At 42.5% G+C, this 21,141-nt stretch overlaps 1 protein-coding gene across 4 annotated transcripts; it reads right to left on the bottom strand.

Annotated features, from left to right (window-relative positions):
• Positions 1–3,414: 3,414 nt before the first annotated feature.
• Positions 3,415–21,055, bottom strand: ADAL (adenosine deaminase like). Of its 4 annotated transcripts, none has more exons than XM_059714819.1 (10): positions 20,921–21,055; positions 19,278–19,408; positions 17,372–17,432; positions 16,503–16,590; positions 15,578–15,659; positions 13,261–13,387; positions 12,015–12,095; positions 11,045–11,183; positions 9,731–9,831; positions 3,415–3,530 (listed from the first exon to the last, which is right to left on the bottom strand). In XM_059714819.1, the coding sequence occupies exons 1-10, from the start codon at positions 20,969–20,971 to the stop codon at positions 3,510–3,512; spliced, it is 882 nt and encodes a 293-aa protein (XP_059570802.1). In that variant the 5' UTR covers positions 20,972–21,055; the 3' UTR covers positions 3,415–3,509. The 4 variants fall into 4 exon arrangements, with proteins under 4 accessions (XP_059570802.1, XP_019333049.1, XP_006268869.1 ...); XM_019477504.2 differs by lacking the exon at positions 3,415–3,530 and adding an exon at positions 6,994–9,164; XM_006268807.4 differs by lacking the exon at positions 3,415–3,530 and adding an exon at positions 6,994–9,192 and having other exon boundaries at positions 20,921–21,049.
• Between the last annotated feature and the right edge of the window lie 86 nt (positions 21,056–21,141).

Here is a 21,141-nt window from a genome sequence, read left to right as displayed (position 1 = left end):
AGGAGGGCCCTATTGAAGGTTCCCCATGAACCCCCTATGGGCGGACATCTGGGGAGGGACAAAACAGAAGCCCACATTCAGGACAGATGTTTTTTACTACACGAAGTAGGAAATTACTGTGCTTTGTGCCTTGCATACCAGACAGCGACCCCTATTCTTCTGCCAAAAGATCCCCTGATACCCATGCCCTCGGTGGAGGTTCTGTTTGAGCAGGTGGCAGTAGATATCATCGGGCCACTGCCAAGAAGTGGTGCTAGCCACCAATATATTTTAGTCCAACTAGACTACGCCATGAGATATCCATAAGGCTAATTTATGTAGGGACAGGAAGCAAGGCACCTGCTTAATGGAAAGCTCCCACACTTGGACTTTATTACTTTTTGTCATCGCCGACATCAGGGTTTAATATATTTTAGTGCTTAGTACAAAATGTACCCATTCAATCTAACTTTTAAAATCAGGAATTTGTTAAAGGTGGATTGTGTGTGTTGTAGTTGGGGGTTTTTTTTATTTCTCTTGCTTTGAAAAATAATTTTAGAGTACAGGTTTCATTTGCTTTATGCTGCACATGCTTTCCTGGAAAATGGGGCATAACTTGAATTTGCATAAAGGGAACCCACTTTACAATGTAACAATTAGAGATGTTCCAAGACCTCAACTGTACTGACCCCCAGACCCATTTCTACCACTTTTACAAGGCAATTTTGGTACTTACCACCAGCAGACAGTACACACAAGCACAGGGCACTATCCTAACGGGGATGGCAACTACAGAAACATGTGTCGCAGACAACGAGTGAAGAGCACAGATCCACACAGGAGACTATTTTGATGCATGTCACTCCCACAATGCACCGCACAAAGGAACTCACTGGTGTGGAAGCCCGCAATCACGTAAGAGTGAATTTACCTCGCATATAATGAATTTTTGGTATAAAGAAGGTCATCACATAAGAGTGAATTCACACGTACAGAACCCGCATAAAGCAAGAGAAACCTATAGAAAGGCAGAAATAGAAATAATTTGCAAGACCATGCACAGGAAGAGAAGATTGTCCCCCCTCAAAAAAACCCATAGTAACGGCTCACTGGCATCAGATACACACTTTCTCAAATTCAAAATTTAAAACTAGTTGTAGTTGCTGCATAGACAGGGATCCACCTCTCTCGTCATGGCTCGTGCCATTTTTTCAGCCAGCTCAATTAAACAAAACAATACTTAAGTTTCTTTGGTAAAATGTTGCTGCTGAAGATGAGCCTGAGGTGTAAATTCAGCTTTGCACTGTTACAAACTAAAAGCAATGACATGTTCTTTCAAGAAAAATTTTACTAGAGTAACCAACAGAGACATAAGCAAGGCAAATCCACACCTGGGGCAGCCATATCAACAACTGTTGTGCCCCTCTCCCCGGAAAAAGACAACACACAGAGCTGCTGCCCTGGCCATCACCCCCCCATTATGTTACTCTTAAACAGGCAAAACTCTTAAACAGCACAAGCCTAGGAGTCTTAAAAGACTCCACTGGCTACAGTACAAATTCTGAGCCAAATGTGAAGGGACAGCATCTCTCTGAGCAAATTTCAGATGCCTCATAGATGATGCATAGCAAATTTCAGAGATACATCACTGAATGAGCTGAGTTTTGTGGGCCTGCTGTGCTCACAAAACAAATTGGCTACAGAAGAGAAGTCACAGTCAGCACATCTCTTAAAATGCGTTCTTGTGGAGACTACTAAATGCTTCAGTATAACTGTATTTCAGGCCCATTTCCTCCATAATACACTGTTACATCCGTTTCTACTGGTTACTCTGTGAACAGAAAAAGACCACATGCATCCTCACTTCTCCTTCTAGGAACACTTCCTGCCACTCAGCCAAGGGGAGGCAAGCTGATTACTGCATGTTCATGACTTGGGACATACAATGCACAGACAAGTTCACTCTCCTTCCCAATTATACCACTTAAATCGCAATTTTCCAAGTTAGATAAATATGTGGGGTCCAGACATACAGCCCTTGTTTACATGAGGATACCATCACAGTCACCGATAGTTTTCACAGGAAAAAAGGTTGAAGGATTGAATGCTCATTAATTAATACTATAACTTGTGGCAAGACTTTTCTTTATTGCAGTTTTTGGTGCTGTTCTGGACTGAAAGCAGTTCAGCTATATCAAAGTCAGACTCCATCAAACCCTGGAGACCTGTTGGCAAGCCTTTGTGAAGAACAGTTTACCTTTTTATCTCTTCCTGTTTCACTGATCATTGGCCAAATTCTGCTTGCAAGTAATTCCAGTAACTTTAGTCCGAGTTGGTCAAGCAAAATGGAACGTTTTGAAACGGAGTGGGTACAAGTCTCAAGACTGGTTCGGTTAGCATTTCTCAATCCATGGGTTGCGACCCAAAAGTGGGTCACAAGAATATAAGAAAAGGTCACAAACAAACTTTTAAAATGGACTCTCCTTTAAAGGACAAAAACATGAGAAACGGTGACTTTCCCTTTGTAGGCTGGCAGAGTTCCCATGACCCACACCCTACCCTGCCCCATGCACTGGGGGAGCGGGGCTTGGGGGCAGGGGCAGCGGGTTGGGAATGAAGGGCACTGGGTCAGGACTGAATATTGATGCTTACAGCAAATGGGTCCTGGTACAAAAAAGGCTGAGAACCACTGGCTTAGGCAGCATACAGGCCTAAATCCCACTGGTGGACTTAAGCTTTTCAACTGTTCTCATGTACTTTTGAAAACATTCTCCTGTACTGTACTTTTGTCTTAAAAGCTTGACATGGGTTTGATGCATTTAAAACAAATCTAAGTAAACATCAAAGAGTATATTCATATTTATAATCAATCAATATGCTTGTCTGCTTTATTTGCATTTTGTATATAAGAAAACTAAGCAGTCTAGATATTGAACTAGGCCAGCTTTACTCTATGGTTCTTAAAATTTCCCACCTTGGCTAACTCCAGTATTAGAATACACTGGAAAATGAGCAAGTATCATATGAGCCCTGAGAGCTAATATTGCTATAAAGAACTGACATTAACTATATTTGCAAGGCAAGGTCAACAGGTTTCCTAAATTCACATATCTGCCTTTTATCTTCTGCAGTGTGACCGATTCGGTCTCTGGGCTAGTTAAGGAAGGGGAGAGCAAAGGAATGAACCCTAAACAGAAAACTGCAGCTACTCTTTTCTTCATGTTTAACTAGACTACTGGGACAAAGAGAACGTGCATCTTGAGCTTAATTACAGCTTCTTTTCTCACCTGTTACAAAAAAAATTGTCATTTTTTGTACTTTGTAAATAACTGACAAAATAATTGTTCAAATCATTAGTTTTTAATGTGAGCTATTTCATCTCATATTTAACATAGCACCTTTTTGGACCTGAAGTTAGGCCCAAACTGTATAGCGAATGCCTCATTTAAATCTTCACTTACCTGCATAGGCACATGAGTTACAAAGTCCCAAACTGGTTCCAGGTATTAGTCCCGTTTGCTATATATAGGTTACCTGCATAATTCATGTATCTGTTTGAAAAATCAGAATCAAATGATGCTCATTAAGGCATAATCACTTTGGATGATTGAAGATTCAGGATACTAATAACACATAACCTATTTCTCCATGATACCATTAAAAACCTGATTGATCCTGTGTATAGTGTGTATTGGAGCTAGTAGGCTGCACATTCGCAGTGAAAGACCGTGCAAGTAGCTCTGCTGATGGTATCCATAGACTGCAGGGGTGATCAGAACAGCCCACTCCTCACATCACACATGCAGCATGAAATATGTTGTCAATACAGCTTAATATCCTGTGGAGGAACATAACTTTCATACTACCAAGCAGAGCTGGAAACTAGGGAAATTCACCAGGAGTTCAAATCCTGCTTAGAACCAGACTTTAATCTTTAATATCAACATGTTAATTTTTAGATAAAATGAGCTTTTAAAATATAGATCCAGGTAATATTAGCATTTTAATATGTCTTACTAAGAATCTACTTGTTACAGCACTCACTGAAAATCAGAAATTTTAAAATTGGGGCTCTGATCCTTAGATCAGAGATGTAGTCATCCTCTATATTTTAAAAGTTACACTACAACTATTATATATTATACATAAATAATACTAAAAAGTAGTACAACAATAATAAACCCCTCTTCAAAAGTTCTTTCAAGAGGATTTTCTTTAACTCAGGGCCCAGGAAAGCACTACAGCACTCAACAGTTTTGTTCTTGATCTCAACAAGAACAGGATAGAGCCTGGGAGTGAGTGTAATTATCAGCCTCAGCTGCTGTGAAATCTATCTTCTATTCTTTAGTGGATATCTTTTGTTTCAGTGCAGATGTGTATGGGAAGTCCATCAACCACATTCAATTTTATGTACTTCCACATGATCAGAGTGCACTATAAGTGGCTTACAGGAAAATATACAGAATACATACACCACCACAAATACTCGGTAGGAACTACTACTTACTATTATGCACATGTATATAGCTATAAAGTTATCACTCTGATTCTGCAATGTGTTCTGTCCAGGCAGACCCCTACATTTGCATACTGCTTTACATGCCCGAAATATCAGCCAACAGAACTTAACAACATCCATAAGAAACATTGCCTTATCTCCACTGTACTGAATAGGAAACTAGGACAGTAAAGTGGCTTGCCTAAGTCATACAGCCAATCAGTGTTAGCAATAGGATTTCCCATCAGGGGATCTTGGCTTTTGTCTTTTTATTCTCTTCTCCAGAACACTCCATCTGCTGGGACCAGCAGTTTTAACATGAAGTCTTACTCTAAATGGAGACACAAGTATCACACAGCAATTTGTATATGTAACTTGTTTCTAGATTGATCCTAGACTAGGAACTATTACTACCACATTTTGCTAGTTTACAGCAGCCCCCACTACTTCATAACCAGAGTATGCATGTATTTGAGTGCTTATGCTGTTCTCTTCAGGTGTGGTTGTCAGTTAAAGCTGAATTTTAGATGCAAACATCATGGAACATTTCTTCAGTGGGATAGCGGTGCAGTAGCAGGAGAGATACCAGTGCTTAGAGTCCACCTTCCACAATTCCTTTCAGTTCCAGTTATCCATTCTGTTGTTTTCAGCAGCACCATTTAAAACAATCCAATACTTCTCATTTGTCTGCTTCAGCTTGGATCCCACATAAACAGACTTGAGAACTCATGAGCTAACAGAGAGGTGGCACTATTCTGTATTTGCAAAATATACAAGCATGCAGTAGTGACTGGCAGCGTGATAAAGACAGGACTGTTACAGCTAGCACAAACAATGCATCATCTGTGCTAGACCCTGCCAGTGTCTTTTTGCCAGCAGAGGGTTTCTGCCATCAAAGAGGTGTGGGGTCATTTTGCCAACAGACAAGTTGTGTTTTGCCATCTTGGATCAAGCTTACATGCTAACACATGTAATCCCATGGTGACAAAATTTATTTCTGTGGACAAAACTTCAAAGTGTACAGAAGGGGTCAGAAGTGGAGAACTGAGGCCAGAGAATAAAAGCACATGACCCAGGTCCTGACCCTGGAGTGCTTTAAGGCTCTGGCTCCAGAGCATAAAAATTGTAGGACTGAGGATGCTTGGAACATAATAGCTGGCTCTTCTTTTTCCCTTACCTGTATATAAACAGCAGCTACCTAAACATGGTGTAATCAACAACTGGATCCCTAATTTAGACATCTACAAGTAATCTGCTGGGACACAGAAAAGGACTTAAATACTCAGCCAAAACAGAGCTTTTTTAAGAAGACATCACTAAGCTATGATTGTTTCCTTTTTCGACCTGCTGCTAGGAAGTCATATCTGAACTGACATGTCACCTGAAAGAAATGAGTATTCCCAGTGGAAAAAGAATAACCCTCTCCTGGGTTTCTCATCATTTAGTGAAAACTAGAGGTTTACTGCTAAGCAATGTCTATATGAGAGAGCGCATCTGCCAACTAAGTATTCTAACTGTTGTCACCAGCAGTGTGGACTGAGTTAAATTAAAGAGGTTTAAATCGTGTGTTTTGATTATGATTTAAATTAGCACATAAAAACCTTTTATTTAATAACACAAATCTTGTTTTGCATTGCTATTTCTTGGTAATTTTCAAAAAATGTTAGTTCTCACAGGTTGATACCCAATGAGATAGGTCGATTTGCAACTAAATACAGCTTTCCCCCTAAATTTGGTACTTTCCATACACATTTAAACAATATTATAATTTATGATTTTTATTCAAAACCTCATTTTTTTTTATTCGATTGTGCTTGAAAGTAGTGACCATCATCTTTCTTACTGAATAACTACCATCATTCTAAGACTAGTCTTTTTTCTTTAATATGGGAGGAAGCCCCATTATCACAGAATCAAGTCTGAGGGCAGTGGATAGCAGGGGGTGGAAGGCAGGCAGCTGCTGCGACTGGGGTTGGGGCCGTAGCAGCAGCTGCTCCCTGCCTTCCCACCCCTACCTCACTGCTTCTATAGGGAGAACTGGAGGCTGGGTGTGCAGAGGTGGTAGAAGCAGAGGCTGGACTCAATAACCCAGGAGGTCCCATCCATTCCTATGTTCCTTGCTGCCTTAGCCACAACTGTGTTCTTTCTCTTTCTGCCTCATTCGGTATATACCTTCCAATTTTTGCACCAAATAAGGTACAGATCCTACAGACAACTGCATGCCAGATTTATTCCAAAACTGTCCAGCAGCCACCTGAATGGCTGAAGTCTGGCAAAGTTACAAGCAAATGAAAACTGGATGTCAGCTAGTATCAGTGGTGGGGCAGATGAATTAAAGACACGCCCCCAATAATTAGATTCTATACCAGGAAAAATTATTTTAAAATATATATATTTTCCAGGTGTAGAATCTAATTATTGGGAGACTGTCTTGGATTCGGGTAAATACCATACTACCTGTATTTGAATTAGCTGCATTTGAAGCTAAGTTGGAATTCAATTAAATGCAACAACCACCATTTTAAAATTATTTTTATTGCTCAAATAAAACTGCAGACAATTTCCTAGATACATAAAGGGGGAAAAACTTATCAAAACATGTTTTGCATTTAAAACTAACATTTACTCAGGTAGTACTTGGAGCAGTGAACTAAAATCATTTTTCTAGTCACCACGTCCTCCAATTTTTGAGAACTAGTAGATCTCAGGTTTTCACACCTAACTTATTTTAACACTGGAAAAGAAAACAAATTTTCTTACTTTCTCAGCTCTGAATGAACCAAACTGAACTAAAAATTCTGAAAATACAGTATTCTCTCTGCTCCCAAAAAGACCCTACTCCTGTCAGAAGCAGACTTCTCATCTCATCAAACACTAGTTCCAGGTGCTTAGCCAGTGAATTCACTCATTTCAGTGGTTTGACTTGCACAGTACATCTTACCTGTCAAAGTTTAAAAGACTTATTTTTATTTAAGTACATGACAGACTGCCATAATTTCAAATGTTTTTTAAATGCGTTTATTGTATTAAAATAAAAAATATCTGCCTTTTACTATTGTTTTAAACAATGTATTTCTATCTTGATACTCTAGGTTTCAAACTGTGTTTTCAATTGGTTAAGCTATCAGGTTGCTATGATGTACAGAGGACCAAGGACCAAGATCCTATCATTAGGTTTGTGGAGTTTGGGCATGTCATCAATATTTGAAGACACTGTATTAGCTACCCACAACTCTTGCAAGATCCCCTTCTCTTGAAAAGGTTGCACTTCATTAAGCATCTGGCAGATTCAGGCAAAATAAATATTTCTTTTGACAAAGACAATCCCTGCCCCTGGCCCTTTTACAGATACCTGTCAACATACAAAAGTCATTCAGCAATTGTTCCCACAGGCACTGGCACAATACAGTTTAGCAAAAGGATAGTTGCTCCAAACTTTCAATAACATTTTCTACTTCTGTTAGCATTGTAAAAAGGCAGTATACTGGGAGAGGAGTGGTTCTGAGTAACAGGAGCTCAAACTTTTTTTTCTCCTGCATTTACATATCCTCAGGGCTGCATGAAATATGTACTGACCAGGCTGCATCAGATTCTCTGCAGAATGACAGACCTAAGGTAGAAATTTATGCACATGTACTTCTCTTCTTGAACTAAATAGCTCCCTCTCTTGTCAAAACACAAATGGTACTAGTAATTTAAAAAAGCATCCCTTATACAATTACCTTACATAATCTGCTGCAGAACTGCCTTACTTCTAGTCTGAAAACAATGCACACAAAGGAAACTGGTTTTGAAGACATGCAGAAATAAACATGCTCTTTTAAGAAAACAAATGAAAAGAGGAAAACAATTTTCCATTGTTAAAAACATTTTAGAAGCGAGGCCCAAAAAAGCTGAATTTCTTTACAAGTTTTTCTACTTAGCAATGCAACACAGAGCCCCTACAACATTAAGTGTGCAACTATTATACAGCCCATCTGGACTGTACAGTAGCATTCATATTAAAACAAGCCATAGTAGGTTTTGTCCAACATCTCCATGTGCAAAAGCAGTTGGAATATGTCACCTGAGTACAAAGAATTATCTTTCTCCCTGAAGTTGTTCCTTATCTTTCTGTTCAACAAGCTTACTTACGACTGATACAGAAAGACAAATGCTTGCTGCTTGGCACATTTTGGCCAGCTCTGTATTCTATTCTATTCCAGCCCTTTTATTTGGTTCTGACTGTCCAATTTTTGTGAACACATTTGAGCAAACCGTACTTTTAAAAAATATTTTCCCTCAAGCAGGTGGGTGTGAAATAAATTCCATCATTTTCATTTTCCTATCACTTGACTCCTTCCAGGCAGCATCTGGAAAGGAGCTTGCCAAATAAGGGTCTGTTCCAATTGCTCTTGATACATGTACACAAAGAACTGGACCATATAGCTGTTAAATCTCAAAAAGGCCAGTCTCTCTCTCAAAAAACACCCTTATTAACTGAGCTAATATATTCAGTTTTCAGTGATTCACAGCTACAGTTTAATTAACTAACAGGATGGTTTCAGTTTACACCACTGTTCCTTTAACTTTGATTTTACAATGCTTGAAGCAAAGATATAGTTGATTGATTCATACGATAAGTCCCACATCTGTGCTGGGCTGAGGTTAAATGTTTTAGCGGCCAGTTGATACTCCTGAGACAGATCTGTTGCAAAGACACCTTTATCATCAGTCTGGAATAAAATTTTAAAAATAAGTACTTCTAAATTTTGAAAAAAATTGAAAAATCAACTTAGAGCCATTCGATCCTCCAGTATTTCACATTTTAATGCAGTTCATACATATTTCTTACTACATTTGCTCAATAGCTATATATTTCATTCATAATATCAGGTGTAAACAATGCCAATAGAAAGGAAAACAATTTATAAAACAACAGGAAAACACAGGGCCCCAAGTAGGACGGGGCAGCAGGCAGCTCACCTGGGGGGCTGGGGGCAGGCAAGAGGGACCCATGCCCCCCAGATATGTGCGCGGGGTGTGGGCAGAGGCAGGCTGCCTGGTGTGAACTTGGAGGGAGTGAGGGGCCTTTCATTTTTATCACAGATTTGGGGGGGTTTATCAGAAACTTTGTGATTTTTTAATCAGGGAAAACCAGGATCCCTGCTAATAAGCAGCAGATATGTTTCTCTATATTGGCTCTAGTGATCCAGTGTCCATGTTCTTTATACTCATTATCTCAATGAATTCTTTACAGTGAAAATGACTTACACAAAGCACAGCAGGATGGCCCATCTTGTACCAATATCCAAAATGGTGGTTATCACAGGAAGGTACAGTCTGAGTTTTGATGTTTGAAGTCATACAGATTTCTAATGGGAAAAAGTATATATTCAAAGAAAAAAAGGCAGTATTAAACAAACGCACTGTTTGGGGGGGTGGGTAGATTAACAGATGCCTTTCAATCCACAGCTGAACAACAGGTATTTTTGTATTTGTTTGGTAAATGCTACTTCAAAACCAGTTCAAACCTCAGAGTAAAACTTTCATTAGTGGATAGGTGTAAACTTCACTAGTTTTAATACACTTTGCAGGACAAGAACACATATACAATACATGATATTGCATGACTGCTCAAATCTGTTGTTTTGATTTTTAGTTTTCCCATCAGGATCAGCACAGCATGATATGAGACTAGGTGAATCAGTGCTCCAGTATCACAATTATTTTGTCCATATCTATTTTAAGCATGTATAAAACAATGAGTACTCTATATAAAAGCCACTAAATTGTCCTATAAAGCTATGTTCTTTAAGATAACACACAACTGAATTTAATAGTGAACTATTGGTTCCTAACCAGTCAAGTATAAACATCAAGCAGTTTTATCATGTTTTATATTCCAGATCTCTATGCCTCTTTTTGTCCTTTTTTCCACTGTAATTAATCCTATACATACGGCTTTATGAAGCAACATGTGCATACACACATGTACAAGATAACTAATAAAGGGTGACTAAATGGAAATTTTTTAAAAATGTTGAAAAATATTGCAATTCATTTTAAGTGAAAACATGAATGGCTAGCAGCGCCTGTGCCTTATTTCTCGTATTACATCTATCTCCACATCACAAATATCTTTCCATAGTGACCTCTGAAAGGGCACCTATACAAGTGCAGCAAGCCTGCTTCGATGTGCTATAATTACAGTGCATTGGAGCAGACTTGATTAATCGAGTCTGCTGGAGTGTGGTAAGTACCACACTCCAGCTGACTCCAGAGTCTTATTTATTAGTGTCCCCACACTGAGAAATGGTGGCGGGGGGTGCTTTAACGCTCGTTTGACAAACTTTAGTTAAAAGGCCCCTGCCACCATTTTTCAGCGTGGGGACACTGATACACAAGACACTCTAGGCACTTTAATTAGAGAAGCTCTTGGAGCCACTCTAATTAAAGCACCCCTGTCCCACTCCTGGAGTATATGTATAAATGCCCAAAGATACTACAAAAACTTACCAATTCCACTGTAAGATATAGTAAATTAAAGCCTGCATATTGCCAAATGGGCTTCATCTTCTTTCTTACCTATAGGTATAGAGCTCTGTCTGACAAGCTGCACCAGGTCCTCTGAACCTATCGTTGCAGAATTAAGAAATGTGCCATGTCCAATTCTGTCTGGAGGCAAGCCAAGGAGAATTTTGGTCTCTTCTTCTTGACTTGGAATCTATCAAAGTACCATAATGCAGCTCAGTAACGTATGGCCCATGTAGCCACCTGGGTTATATCTCAACTCTAAGGGGAAAAGATGGGAGTCCCAAGGAAGAGGCGAGGGTTCATTGGAACATTTTAGTAATGAAACAAGTGTTAAGAAGAAGAAATAAATTGATGTTAGTTATTACACTGCAGTGATCATTATAGACCAAGAAAGTGGATCTTTGTTTTGAAATTATGGCCGCTACATAGCTAGATCTGGTGCATGGGATCAAATTGGTATGCAGTCAGATCCAGTGCATGGTGTTGGATTCATGTGTGTGCCTGGATCCAGTGCACAGGGCTGTACCCATTCACTAGATCACATGCATGAACTGATCCCACACACTGATCCTATACTATACCAGCCCCGTGGATTGACTCCATGCATGGAATTCAGCCCACAGACTGGCACCATGCCACTAATATGGCCTGCAGGGCCAGAAGGTTGAGCACCACTGAACTAGATCAGTTACAGCATTGCTCTTTACAAAATTAGTAAAAAACCCAGCAATTGACAAAACACTCTGCCACTGAGGTGTTTTCATGACTTCATAAACAATATTAGAACCTGTATGTATCTCAAGTGGAAACATGAAAATAAATTTGTTTAAGCGGCCTAGTGGGGGGTTTTTTCGTAATTTTTTTCAGGAGATATAAGTGCAAATACTTAACAGTTTCTCCTTCCATCCTCACCTCCCTCTCTTTACAATGCCACAATCCACATTGATTAGACTTGAAAAACTCAATATCCAGATTTTTTTCATTTAAAGATCAACAGAGAAAGGCAAGCATAAAAAGTTACCTCTGAGAGATGCAATGCCAACTTTAGACCTGCCTGTTTGGCTGCTGCTAAGGGCTCAAAAAAATCTTTACCATGTCCTGCCTTGAAGATAAAAGCCAAACAGAAATGCATGATCACTGTTACAAAAAACATTCCAATTATACAGTCATTATGAAGTCTAACAATATCCAAGTAATTCAATCAAAAACTTGTAAATCAGTTTTCTTTTGCTATTGCTCACTCTTCAAATGAAGCGGGTCAAAGTTTGATCATACTTACTGATCAAACTCCCACATTAGTCAAAATATAAATTGAGAACAAAACTGGGTTAAACAACAACAGTTCTAGTTTGGGACAATGCAATACTGACTCAAGTCAGCAGGAGTCCTCAAAATGATTTCTTCCCATTATCACTGTGTAAAACTCTAGAAGAGAAGACATCTCACCTAAATGTTGACAAACATGGTTTTCAACCACTTATCCTTATGTTATAAAAAAGGGAAATTAGATGCTTTTACATTTTATATCAGTCTTGATGTTATTTAATATGTCTTTACCCCAATCAGACAATAAAAAAAAGCATCTTCTACTAAATAGTTGTTAGGTTCAGAAGTTGCTTTTAGGATACCTTTTAATAGCTTTGTGTATTATTTTAAATAGTTTAAGAAGTGAAACATTTAACCAGCAACTAACACGAAAAGAGCCCAAAGACTAAAACACAATTATTTCAGTGTAAAAGTTTCTATCTTTTAGGCCCCTGCTACATGTTACATGCATTACATCAGGGGTGTCCAACCTTTTTGAATGTGGGGCCAGATCATGAATTTTTTATCACCCAGTGGGCCAGCAAGCCATATTCAAAGACTTCGCAGGAAGCAGTATCACATCACCCCACTGAAACGAAAGTGCAGTGTTTACTTTTGTTTCCTGTCACAGCACCTCGGGCCTCAGAAAACAGCTTGGAGGGCACATGGCAGCCTGTGGGCCGTATGTTGGACAATCTTGCATTACACAATTAATTGGTCAATAGTGCAATAGATTTAGTGGCCACATGTGCAAAGTAATGATCACACAATTAATTGGCCAATTGTACAAAAAATTTAGACCTGCCACAAATACAAAGGAATAATCACACAATAAAAATGACTCTCCAGCTATAAAGAGCCAATCCACTATAAAGTTAGTGCTCAAAATTGTGTAACAACTCTATAGCTGGTTTCTATCCAGCTTAATTTGAACATACAGCAGGGCCCTAAGAATTACTTACAGTGGGATCACCACTGAGGTCAAGCCCTACAACAATCCCATCAGTAGAAAGGAAGAACTCCTCAGCAAGTTTCACTGTCTTCTTGGCAACTGTTGGTCCACCTCTTCTATCTATTGCTATTAAAAGTCTAAAATGGAGATGTACAGGTTACGTTCAATATGCACAGTGATAACAGAGAAAAAACTACTGTAAAAAGAACACTGAATTCACAATTTAAAAGATTGCTTCTTACTCTCACTGACTACAAGTATTTATGCATGCTTAACACTTGGCAATGTTATGTCGATCGCTAAGTGACAACTCTGCCCCATAAATGCCTGCTTTGATACTAGCACAACTTTGCCAGTATGCCATCCAGAAAAATGCTTACAAGATCAACATGTACTGAAACAAAGGACTGGATGTATACTGACAACATACAGAGCTGGGTTTAACTCTGACTTTGCATAAACTGGTTCACTTTGGCCCTTGGCATAAGAGGTGTGAGAAGCGGGCCCTATTCGATTCGGATTCGGCCCGAATCAGGGACAGTGATCCAATTCACTGATTCAGATCACTGTCCCTGATTCGATTCAGCTGAATCTGAATCTGAATATTTGATGCTGATTCAGAGAATCAGCGATTCAGACATAGACACAGCTTTAAATGTTTTTTCTACATACCTTGAGGTACCAGCACGGCTTGCGAATGCTGTGATGCTAGGGTGCATAGAGTGTCCCACAGGAGTGTGTGCGTGTGTGGGGGGGTGCGCCTCCACATGTTTGGCAGCAAACCTGGAAATGGACTGGAAGTTCTTCTGGTCCACTTCCATGTCTGCCAGGGAGCGTGCTGGGGGGCACCCCCGCACCTCCCCAACTCAGTGATCGGCCACAAGGGACCCTGGGTACCCCCCCCAGGCCCAGGAGGCACCAGGTGCTAAGTTGGGAGGGCGTGAGGGGGGCCTCCACACCCTCCCCGGCGGACCCAGTAGTGGACCAGACGGGCTTCCGGTCCACTTCTGGGTCTGCTGCCAAGCGCACTGGGGAGCCCCCCTGCACTTCTGTGGGACACTCCATGAGCCCCAGCATCGCAAAATTCACGAGCCACCTGCTACCTAGAGGTATGTAGAAAAAACATTTAAAGCTGCGACTGTGTCCAAATCTCCGAATCAATTTGGAGGGTTCCAAGTCGATTCAGAGAGATTAAAGGGTCCTCCGATTCAGATTCAGAGATTTGGCCACTGAATTGGGCCGAATCGAATCAGGGACCGAAGCTTTGCACGGGCCTGCTTGGCATTTATTCATTTAATGGCGTGACGGGAACTGATCCTTGATCCCAATAATTGCACCTCTTGTCATGCCACTTTAAGTATGGCAGGACACGTGATTATTGGGATCAGATGCCAGTTGAGCCCTTACTACTTGCCAGTGCAGAGGGAGCTTTTGATCATAACCCCAGGCTGAATCACAGCCAATTTGTTCACTCTGGACCCTTGGGATCATATCACGGACTCAAACTGACTCCAGTTTTGTTTGGGGCTGAAGCTAACAATCAGCTGATTGTCAGGACTGAACCCCAGAATTAGCAGATTGTCAGATTGGCTGGGCCCACACAGGAGCTAGGTTGAGTTCCTGGTGTGATCCTGGGAGCCAGAGCCAACCAATCAGCTGAGTGTCAGCTGGAGGTTATGAATTACAGTCTCTAGTGTGCTGAGCTGACAAATCAATAGATTGTTGGCCCCATCTCAACCAGGCTGCAATCAACCAATTGTTGAAACCCTGTGCCTAGCAGCTCTGGCTGGGCTGCTGGGCACAGGGTATCAAAAGCTCCAAACACTGGTGGAGCCACTAAGGACTTTACGCCCCACCAGTAGCCTCTGACCACCCCACCACCCCCGCTCTATGTTCTGGCAGCCTGGCCAGAACTGCAAGGCATGTAATTTAAATTCCCCAATAGGGAAGCTGCCTCTGCCCACTCCTTAAACCTCTCAGTATGCCAGGAACAGAGACCAGGTAGCCTCTCCCCACTGTTTGTGTCCAAGCACCTGAGGAATTTTAAAAAGCTCATCTACAGACACACCCTAGAAAGCTCCCTGTGTACCAGAACCCATGGTACAGGGAATGGGCAGCTGGGAGCTCCTGGTTCCCTAACTACTTATGTCCCACACTGTGAAACAGTGCCTGCAGCTGTGGAGCAGGGAGCAACTGACACCCCAGCTCCTGTTCCCAGAGTTGCTCCGGGAATTTGTACTTGTGCTTTGTAAACCACTCTGCATTACTGGGCTGCCTGTCAGGCTCAGAACAAAACCCCAAATCAAATTTCATGTATTTAAATTTACCTTACATCAATATCCAAGTCCTCCTCTTTACACTGTTTTATTCCTTCAAGTACAGTTTCTACATACATCCTCTTGGTCATACCTATAAAAACACAAAACAGAATATAGATCCATGTGAACTGAACTGAGAAAATGAGAATGATTATATAACTCTTTTTTATTGAACCCCAGCCTCTCCATGAAAAGTTTTTTTCATTTTAACTTTTCTTTTCATTTTGCTATTTGATTTTATACATTGGGATGGATTTCATCCTAATAGTTTTATTTTGTACCTTGATTTCACTATTTGTAAAGTAATCATTTTACTGACAAGTACAATTTTACTTTAAGCCTACTTTTGCTTTGAGTCTGCTCTGACTTTGTGGAGAAACAAAAAAATCACGTTATATGAGTCAGAATCTAATATTAAATGATAGTAGACTTTTATAATGCTATTATATTTAGCCACTTGTTTAAAAATACAAATGTTTAAGAGAAATAAGAAAGAGAGACTGGTAGCTATTATATTAGAACCATAAAAAACACAGAAATCAGGATACCATGAACAGCCTAAAATCATCACTGAAGATGAAGATGGCTAAAATGCATTTGCTCCAAAATTCTTGCAAAAAGTAACATTTTACCACATCATTTCCATTGCAAAGTTCGTGGAAAATAATTATATTTGAAACCTTGCACACACACAGAGTTGACTGGACTTCACTGGAATTACAAGTACAAACCTGTCCCTGTATGAGAGACTTGACAATAAACCAATACAGTATAAAGTGGTCTCCAGTGATCTGCTCCCAAATACATCACATATTGCATATTTATTGAATCGACTGAATTCTTAATTTAAATAACTACTATCAAACATACATTCTTCAACAATAACTTTAAAATTAGGACGTTTCTAGTAACTGAGAGCCAAAACAGGTGGTACCTGTTGCCTTTTCCTCTCTAGGTGTGCTTCTTAACTCCAAATACTTGACACCGTCAGCAGCAAATTCTTTAATAACATCTTTAGTTACCTAATGAAAGAACATAAAAATAATCTGAATTACAATTTCTTTCTACAGCAAATGACTCTTGAAAAAAATAAAGGCACTAGAATGTGAAGCATAGAAATTATTTCTGTTTCCATTAATTTCAGCAAGAGTTGTCTAAATTTCTTGGTACTTACTCAGCTGTCCTTCTCTACAAATACCGTTAGTGGGGGACAACTTTCAATTCTACTGGGGCACCACAGGAGCTTTGAATATAGGGAATTTCACTGGCAATGTACTAACTAAAGATGTCCTTCAGCTGCCACAAACATGACCACTCCCTCAGCCACACCTGCCCTTTTTTACAGTTGCGTTGACCTGAAAACCCTTTTACAGAGGGAAGGTGGAAAATGATGCCCTGTCTTCAATTCCCATCATTTCTACTGTCAGACAGAACCTAAAGTGAACATGTTACATCTCTAGGTCATGACTCTTACAAGTACACAGAAATAATAAACTAAAAGGGCACTATTGTAAATCAAAGCTTAGGTAAACAAGGGCAGACACACCCTACTTTAAGTGAACATCAACTCAGTCACCTGACAGCACATGCAATTTTAAAATCACACCTTGTACAAAAATAATTTTTCCTTGCCATTTGAAGATAAGATTGCTGAAACTCTAAACCCACCCATTTACACTTAGTTTAATTATGCAACTGGTCACAGATACAAGTGCAATAACTGTTTTTGCTACCTTTCCAAGGAGTTGTTTTGGAAAAAGAGAAAGGGCAGATTATTTTTAAGCCAAGCTATATTTAACTTACCATTAATATATCTTCAGTCCTATTGGTAATCTGATAAATAATCTGAAACATCTGAAAACATCTAAAAACAAGAATATAAAAGCCTGCTGGTATAATGAAAAATCCCATATAAAAATGAAAAGCAATCTAAGTACAAACAACATGGGATACACATTTAATTTGCATTAAATGGGCAGACTTGTCCATGGCGTGTGCAGCCAGTCCTGGGCACAGAGGTGCCATCTGGCGCAGTCTGCCCTATCCTTGCACACAGCTCTTGATGGCAGTGCGGAGGCAGCATGACAGCAGCTGGACAGCTTCCTGGTGGCCCTCACTTCTGCCACCTAGGAACAGGTGTGTACCCTGCCACCAGACCCCAGCCCTGCTGCTCAGACACCCCAGGCAACGTCCCCTCTAAAGAGTAGCAGTCCGTGAGTAAGCCACTTTGGTCCGTGAGTGTGCCGCTTCGGTCCTGCCTCCCCCTTTCGGCACAGCGTGGTCCTTCGGTAAGTGTCCCAAAGTAAGTGTCCAGGTGGGAGTGGGCAGGGTTCAGACAATACCCTTCTCCATGCTAACTACTGCCCAGAGCAGTACAGTGGAGTGCTGTGGCCCAGCCATGGGCTGGACACAGTCAATCGATAGAACTGAAAGAAGCACCGGGGCCAGCGCGGGACACTTACCTAAGGTAAGCTCCTCACTCCTCATGCAGAGCAAGCAGCAGCTCCTCCCTGAGGCGAGGCAAGGGTGGAGACGGGGGCTGGGGCTGGCGTGGGCTCTGCCGGCTCCAGGTAACTGCTCCGCAGGCTCTGCCAGCTCCGGGGAACTGCTCTACTTCCCCACATCGCCTCAGGAAGCAAGGAGGCACATAGCGTCAGGGCTGGGGAGTGGAACAGTTCCCTGGAGCCAGCAGAGCCCAAGGAGCAGTTCCCCGGAGCCAGCAGAGACTCACTTGGGGCAGGCAGTGGCTCCTCCCCAAGGTGAGGCAAGGCAGGGATAGGGGCTGGCGTGGGCTCCGCCAGCTCCAGGGAACTGCTCCACTCCCCAGCCCTGATGCCATGTGCTTCCTCACTCGCTGAGGTTATGCAGGGGAGTGGAGCAGTTCCCTGGAGCCAGAGCCTGCACCAGCCCCCACCCCCAGCCCTGTCTCTGTCCCCATCCCTGCCTTGGGGAGGAGCCACTGCCTGCCCTGCATGAGGAGTGAGGAGCTTACCTTTGGTAAGTGTCCCATGCAGGCTCTGGTGCCTCCACCACACTCTGCACCCAGCTCTGCTCCAGGCAGGTGCGCAGCCTTAAAAAGTTTGTGCGCAGTAAGATTTTTTACTTGTGCGCGGCCATATACGCATGCACACAGCTTAGTGGGAACAGTGACCCCAGGCCCATCTGCCCTGCACCCACTGCCAGAGGCACTGGACAGAGTGGGGTCTTCATGGAGACCAGCCTGAAACCCCGCACAGGTAAGGCACACTCAGCCCAGCAGATGAGATGGAGGCATAGGGAGTGGTGTCCAGGGGCAGGATGGGCAGGCAGGGCCTGGAATCACTGAGTTGTGACAGCACAAACCCAGGGCCCGAGGCAGAGCCATGATCCGCTCCATTCTCATCCCTGTGATGAGTGCTGGTTCATGAGGACAGCGGATCGCAGTTCTGCCCCAGGCCCTGTTCCCATGCTGTCACCACCCTGTGATCCCAGCCCCAGCCACTGCCCACTCACCGGGCACTCCTGGGGGTGGATGTGGGGAAGAAGGGCCTGGGCCAAATAAAATAGATTTGCATTTCTTTGGGGCCACCCCCCTGGGCACTGTAAACAGCTGTGACAGGGGGCCAAATCTGGGTCAACACCCCACCCCCCACCCGCAAGAGCTCAGCAAAACTCCTTAAGTGGCCCTCCAGCCAAAATAATTGTAGCTCCACCCCTGCTACATACTCACTCTTCTAAGGTTCTTTTCTTCCCTTTGTCAATCATGGTCATCCCATTAGGGACCTGAAGATGTGGTTTCTGGGCCATAAGCTTCTTCATAGTAGCAGAACTGATGGAGCCATTCAAATGGGCATGAAGCTCCTAGATCAATGCAAAATCACAAGATTTTAGTAAACATGATTGCTTCTATTCCATTTTACTTGTACTTCTTTGTCTCATTTCTCTAGCATTATCCTAGAAACTATGCAAAAGTCAAGCATTTATATGAAAGATTTTTGCTGAACCAACTGTATGGTTCGAAAAGATTTAGACAAGCTTTCAGAAACAAGCCTTTGAGACCAACTGACTCCAGCCTCTCTTAGACCCCATCATCCTATACTCAGCTCTCCACTTTATCTAGCACTATACACATCTGTCTCTTCCCACAATCTTGTTATTCCTGTCACGAGGAACACCCCTTCTGTGCCTCTTCAAACCTTATTTGCAAAACCCTCTTCAAACCTTATTTGCAAAACACCTAGACTGTTGTGAACCTTTAAATATCCTCCCCAATACTTATTTTTACTAGAACAAAGAACTGCAAAGTATTTTAACACCACCTTTGACTGAAAATTTTGCTATAATTTTAACTATCTCCAGCTTTAATTCTGTAAAATATTTGTTACCGTATATTGGTTAAAAGATAAAACAGAGCACATCACATTATTCGAAGCACAAGCAAAGGCAAGAGGGACCTTGCACCCATAAGCACCCATAACTCCAACTAAACAGGAACTCTGGCTGGAAAACAAATCCAGATGTGGAATCTAATGAAAGGAGTAGGTCGTATTACACATATCATGTCAGCGAAACTCCTTGCTATGTTTCTGGTTAAAATCTGCCATGTCTGAAAAGACAGAATAGCTCGCAAGGATGTCTTCATTTTCCAGTGAGAACATACAGATGCAAAGGGAGAGGAGGGGAAACGGAGAGTTTCAGTTGAACACCTCACTTCTGGACTGCAGCCAGGCACTTTGCCTGTGTAAAGCTCTGAAATGGAAGCGGTGCCGTTAGCAGACTCCCGAACCGCAGCGCGGACGAGTTCTGGGAACGTGCAGCAAACCGCGATAGCAGGGATACACCACCACACCCTTTGGGACGTAGAAATGAGCGTTATCACAGGCAACCTTGCTGGGCTAGCCTCCGGAAAAGAAAAAAGTGAAAGATTATGCTGAATTGATTGACTGGTGAGAAAACTACAGATCTGGTGAAACCCCAGGCAAAGATTGGGCCTGTTTGTGGGGCCAGCACTCAAGGCAAAGCAGGAAAGACAGGAGAGCTGCTTTCCCGGAGCCGGGGCAACATGGGCCTTGCTGGGCTTCTTAAGAAGCAGGGGCGAGAGGGGGATGTTGGGCTGTGATGGTCCGAGCTGTGACGCAAGGATTGCCTAGGGCCAGCTCCTCTATCCGACCAGGTGCCCAGCTGCGGCAAGGACAGCCACGCTCCTGACTGTGGCGCGGCCTCTGAATACGGACTAGCCTGGAGGCTACACCGACAGACGCCCTCTGCGGCCGGCGCGCCCCGCGCCTCCGCCCGGCCCCGGTGCTCCCGAGAGCCCACACCCACACCGGCCCCGGCGCGGGCGCAGAGGGAAGCGCCCCCCGCCCCACTCACCACTTTAGGCAGCTCCCGGTAAAAGCGCCGCTCGGGCTCGTCCCCCGCCATGGCCGCCCGGGTCACGTGGGGAGGCGGGGCCCGGAGCGGAGCGGAGCCGGCGGCCGCACCAGGCAGCCCCAGGGCGCGGGCGCCGCCTGCCCCGCGCACTCCGGAGGCACGGCACAGCCCGGCCCGGCCCCGCGCGGTGCAGAGGCCCCGCAATCAAAGTACGGGGAGGT

The sequence above is a fragment of the Alligator mississippiensis genome, chromosome 11, assembly GCF_030867095.1.
Source record: "Alligator mississippiensis isolate rAllMis1 chromosome 11, rAllMis1, whole genome shotgun sequence".
In the NCBI taxonomy this organism is placed as follows: domain Eukaryota; kingdom Metazoa; phylum Chordata; order Crocodylia; family Alligatoridae; genus Alligator; species Alligator mississippiensis.
Note: the sequence above shows the minus strand (reverse complement) of the source record. Positions and strands in the feature narration are given on the sequence as shown.

Bases quoted from the DNA above. Each gene is read 5' to 3' on its own strand.
- ADAL (XM_006268807.4), bottom strand. From the start codon at position 20,971: ATGGCGGGGGACGAGCCCGAGCGGCGCTTTTACCGGGAGCTGCCTAAA. The intron at 13,388-15,577 runs GTAAATTTAAAT...TCTCCATTTTAG, and splicing joins GACTTGGATATTGATGTAAG to ACTTTTAATAGCAATAGATA. The intron at 12,096-13,260 runs GTAAGTAATTCT...TTTATCTTCAAG, and splicing joins ACCTCAGTGGTGATCCCACT to GCAGGACATGGTAAAGATTT.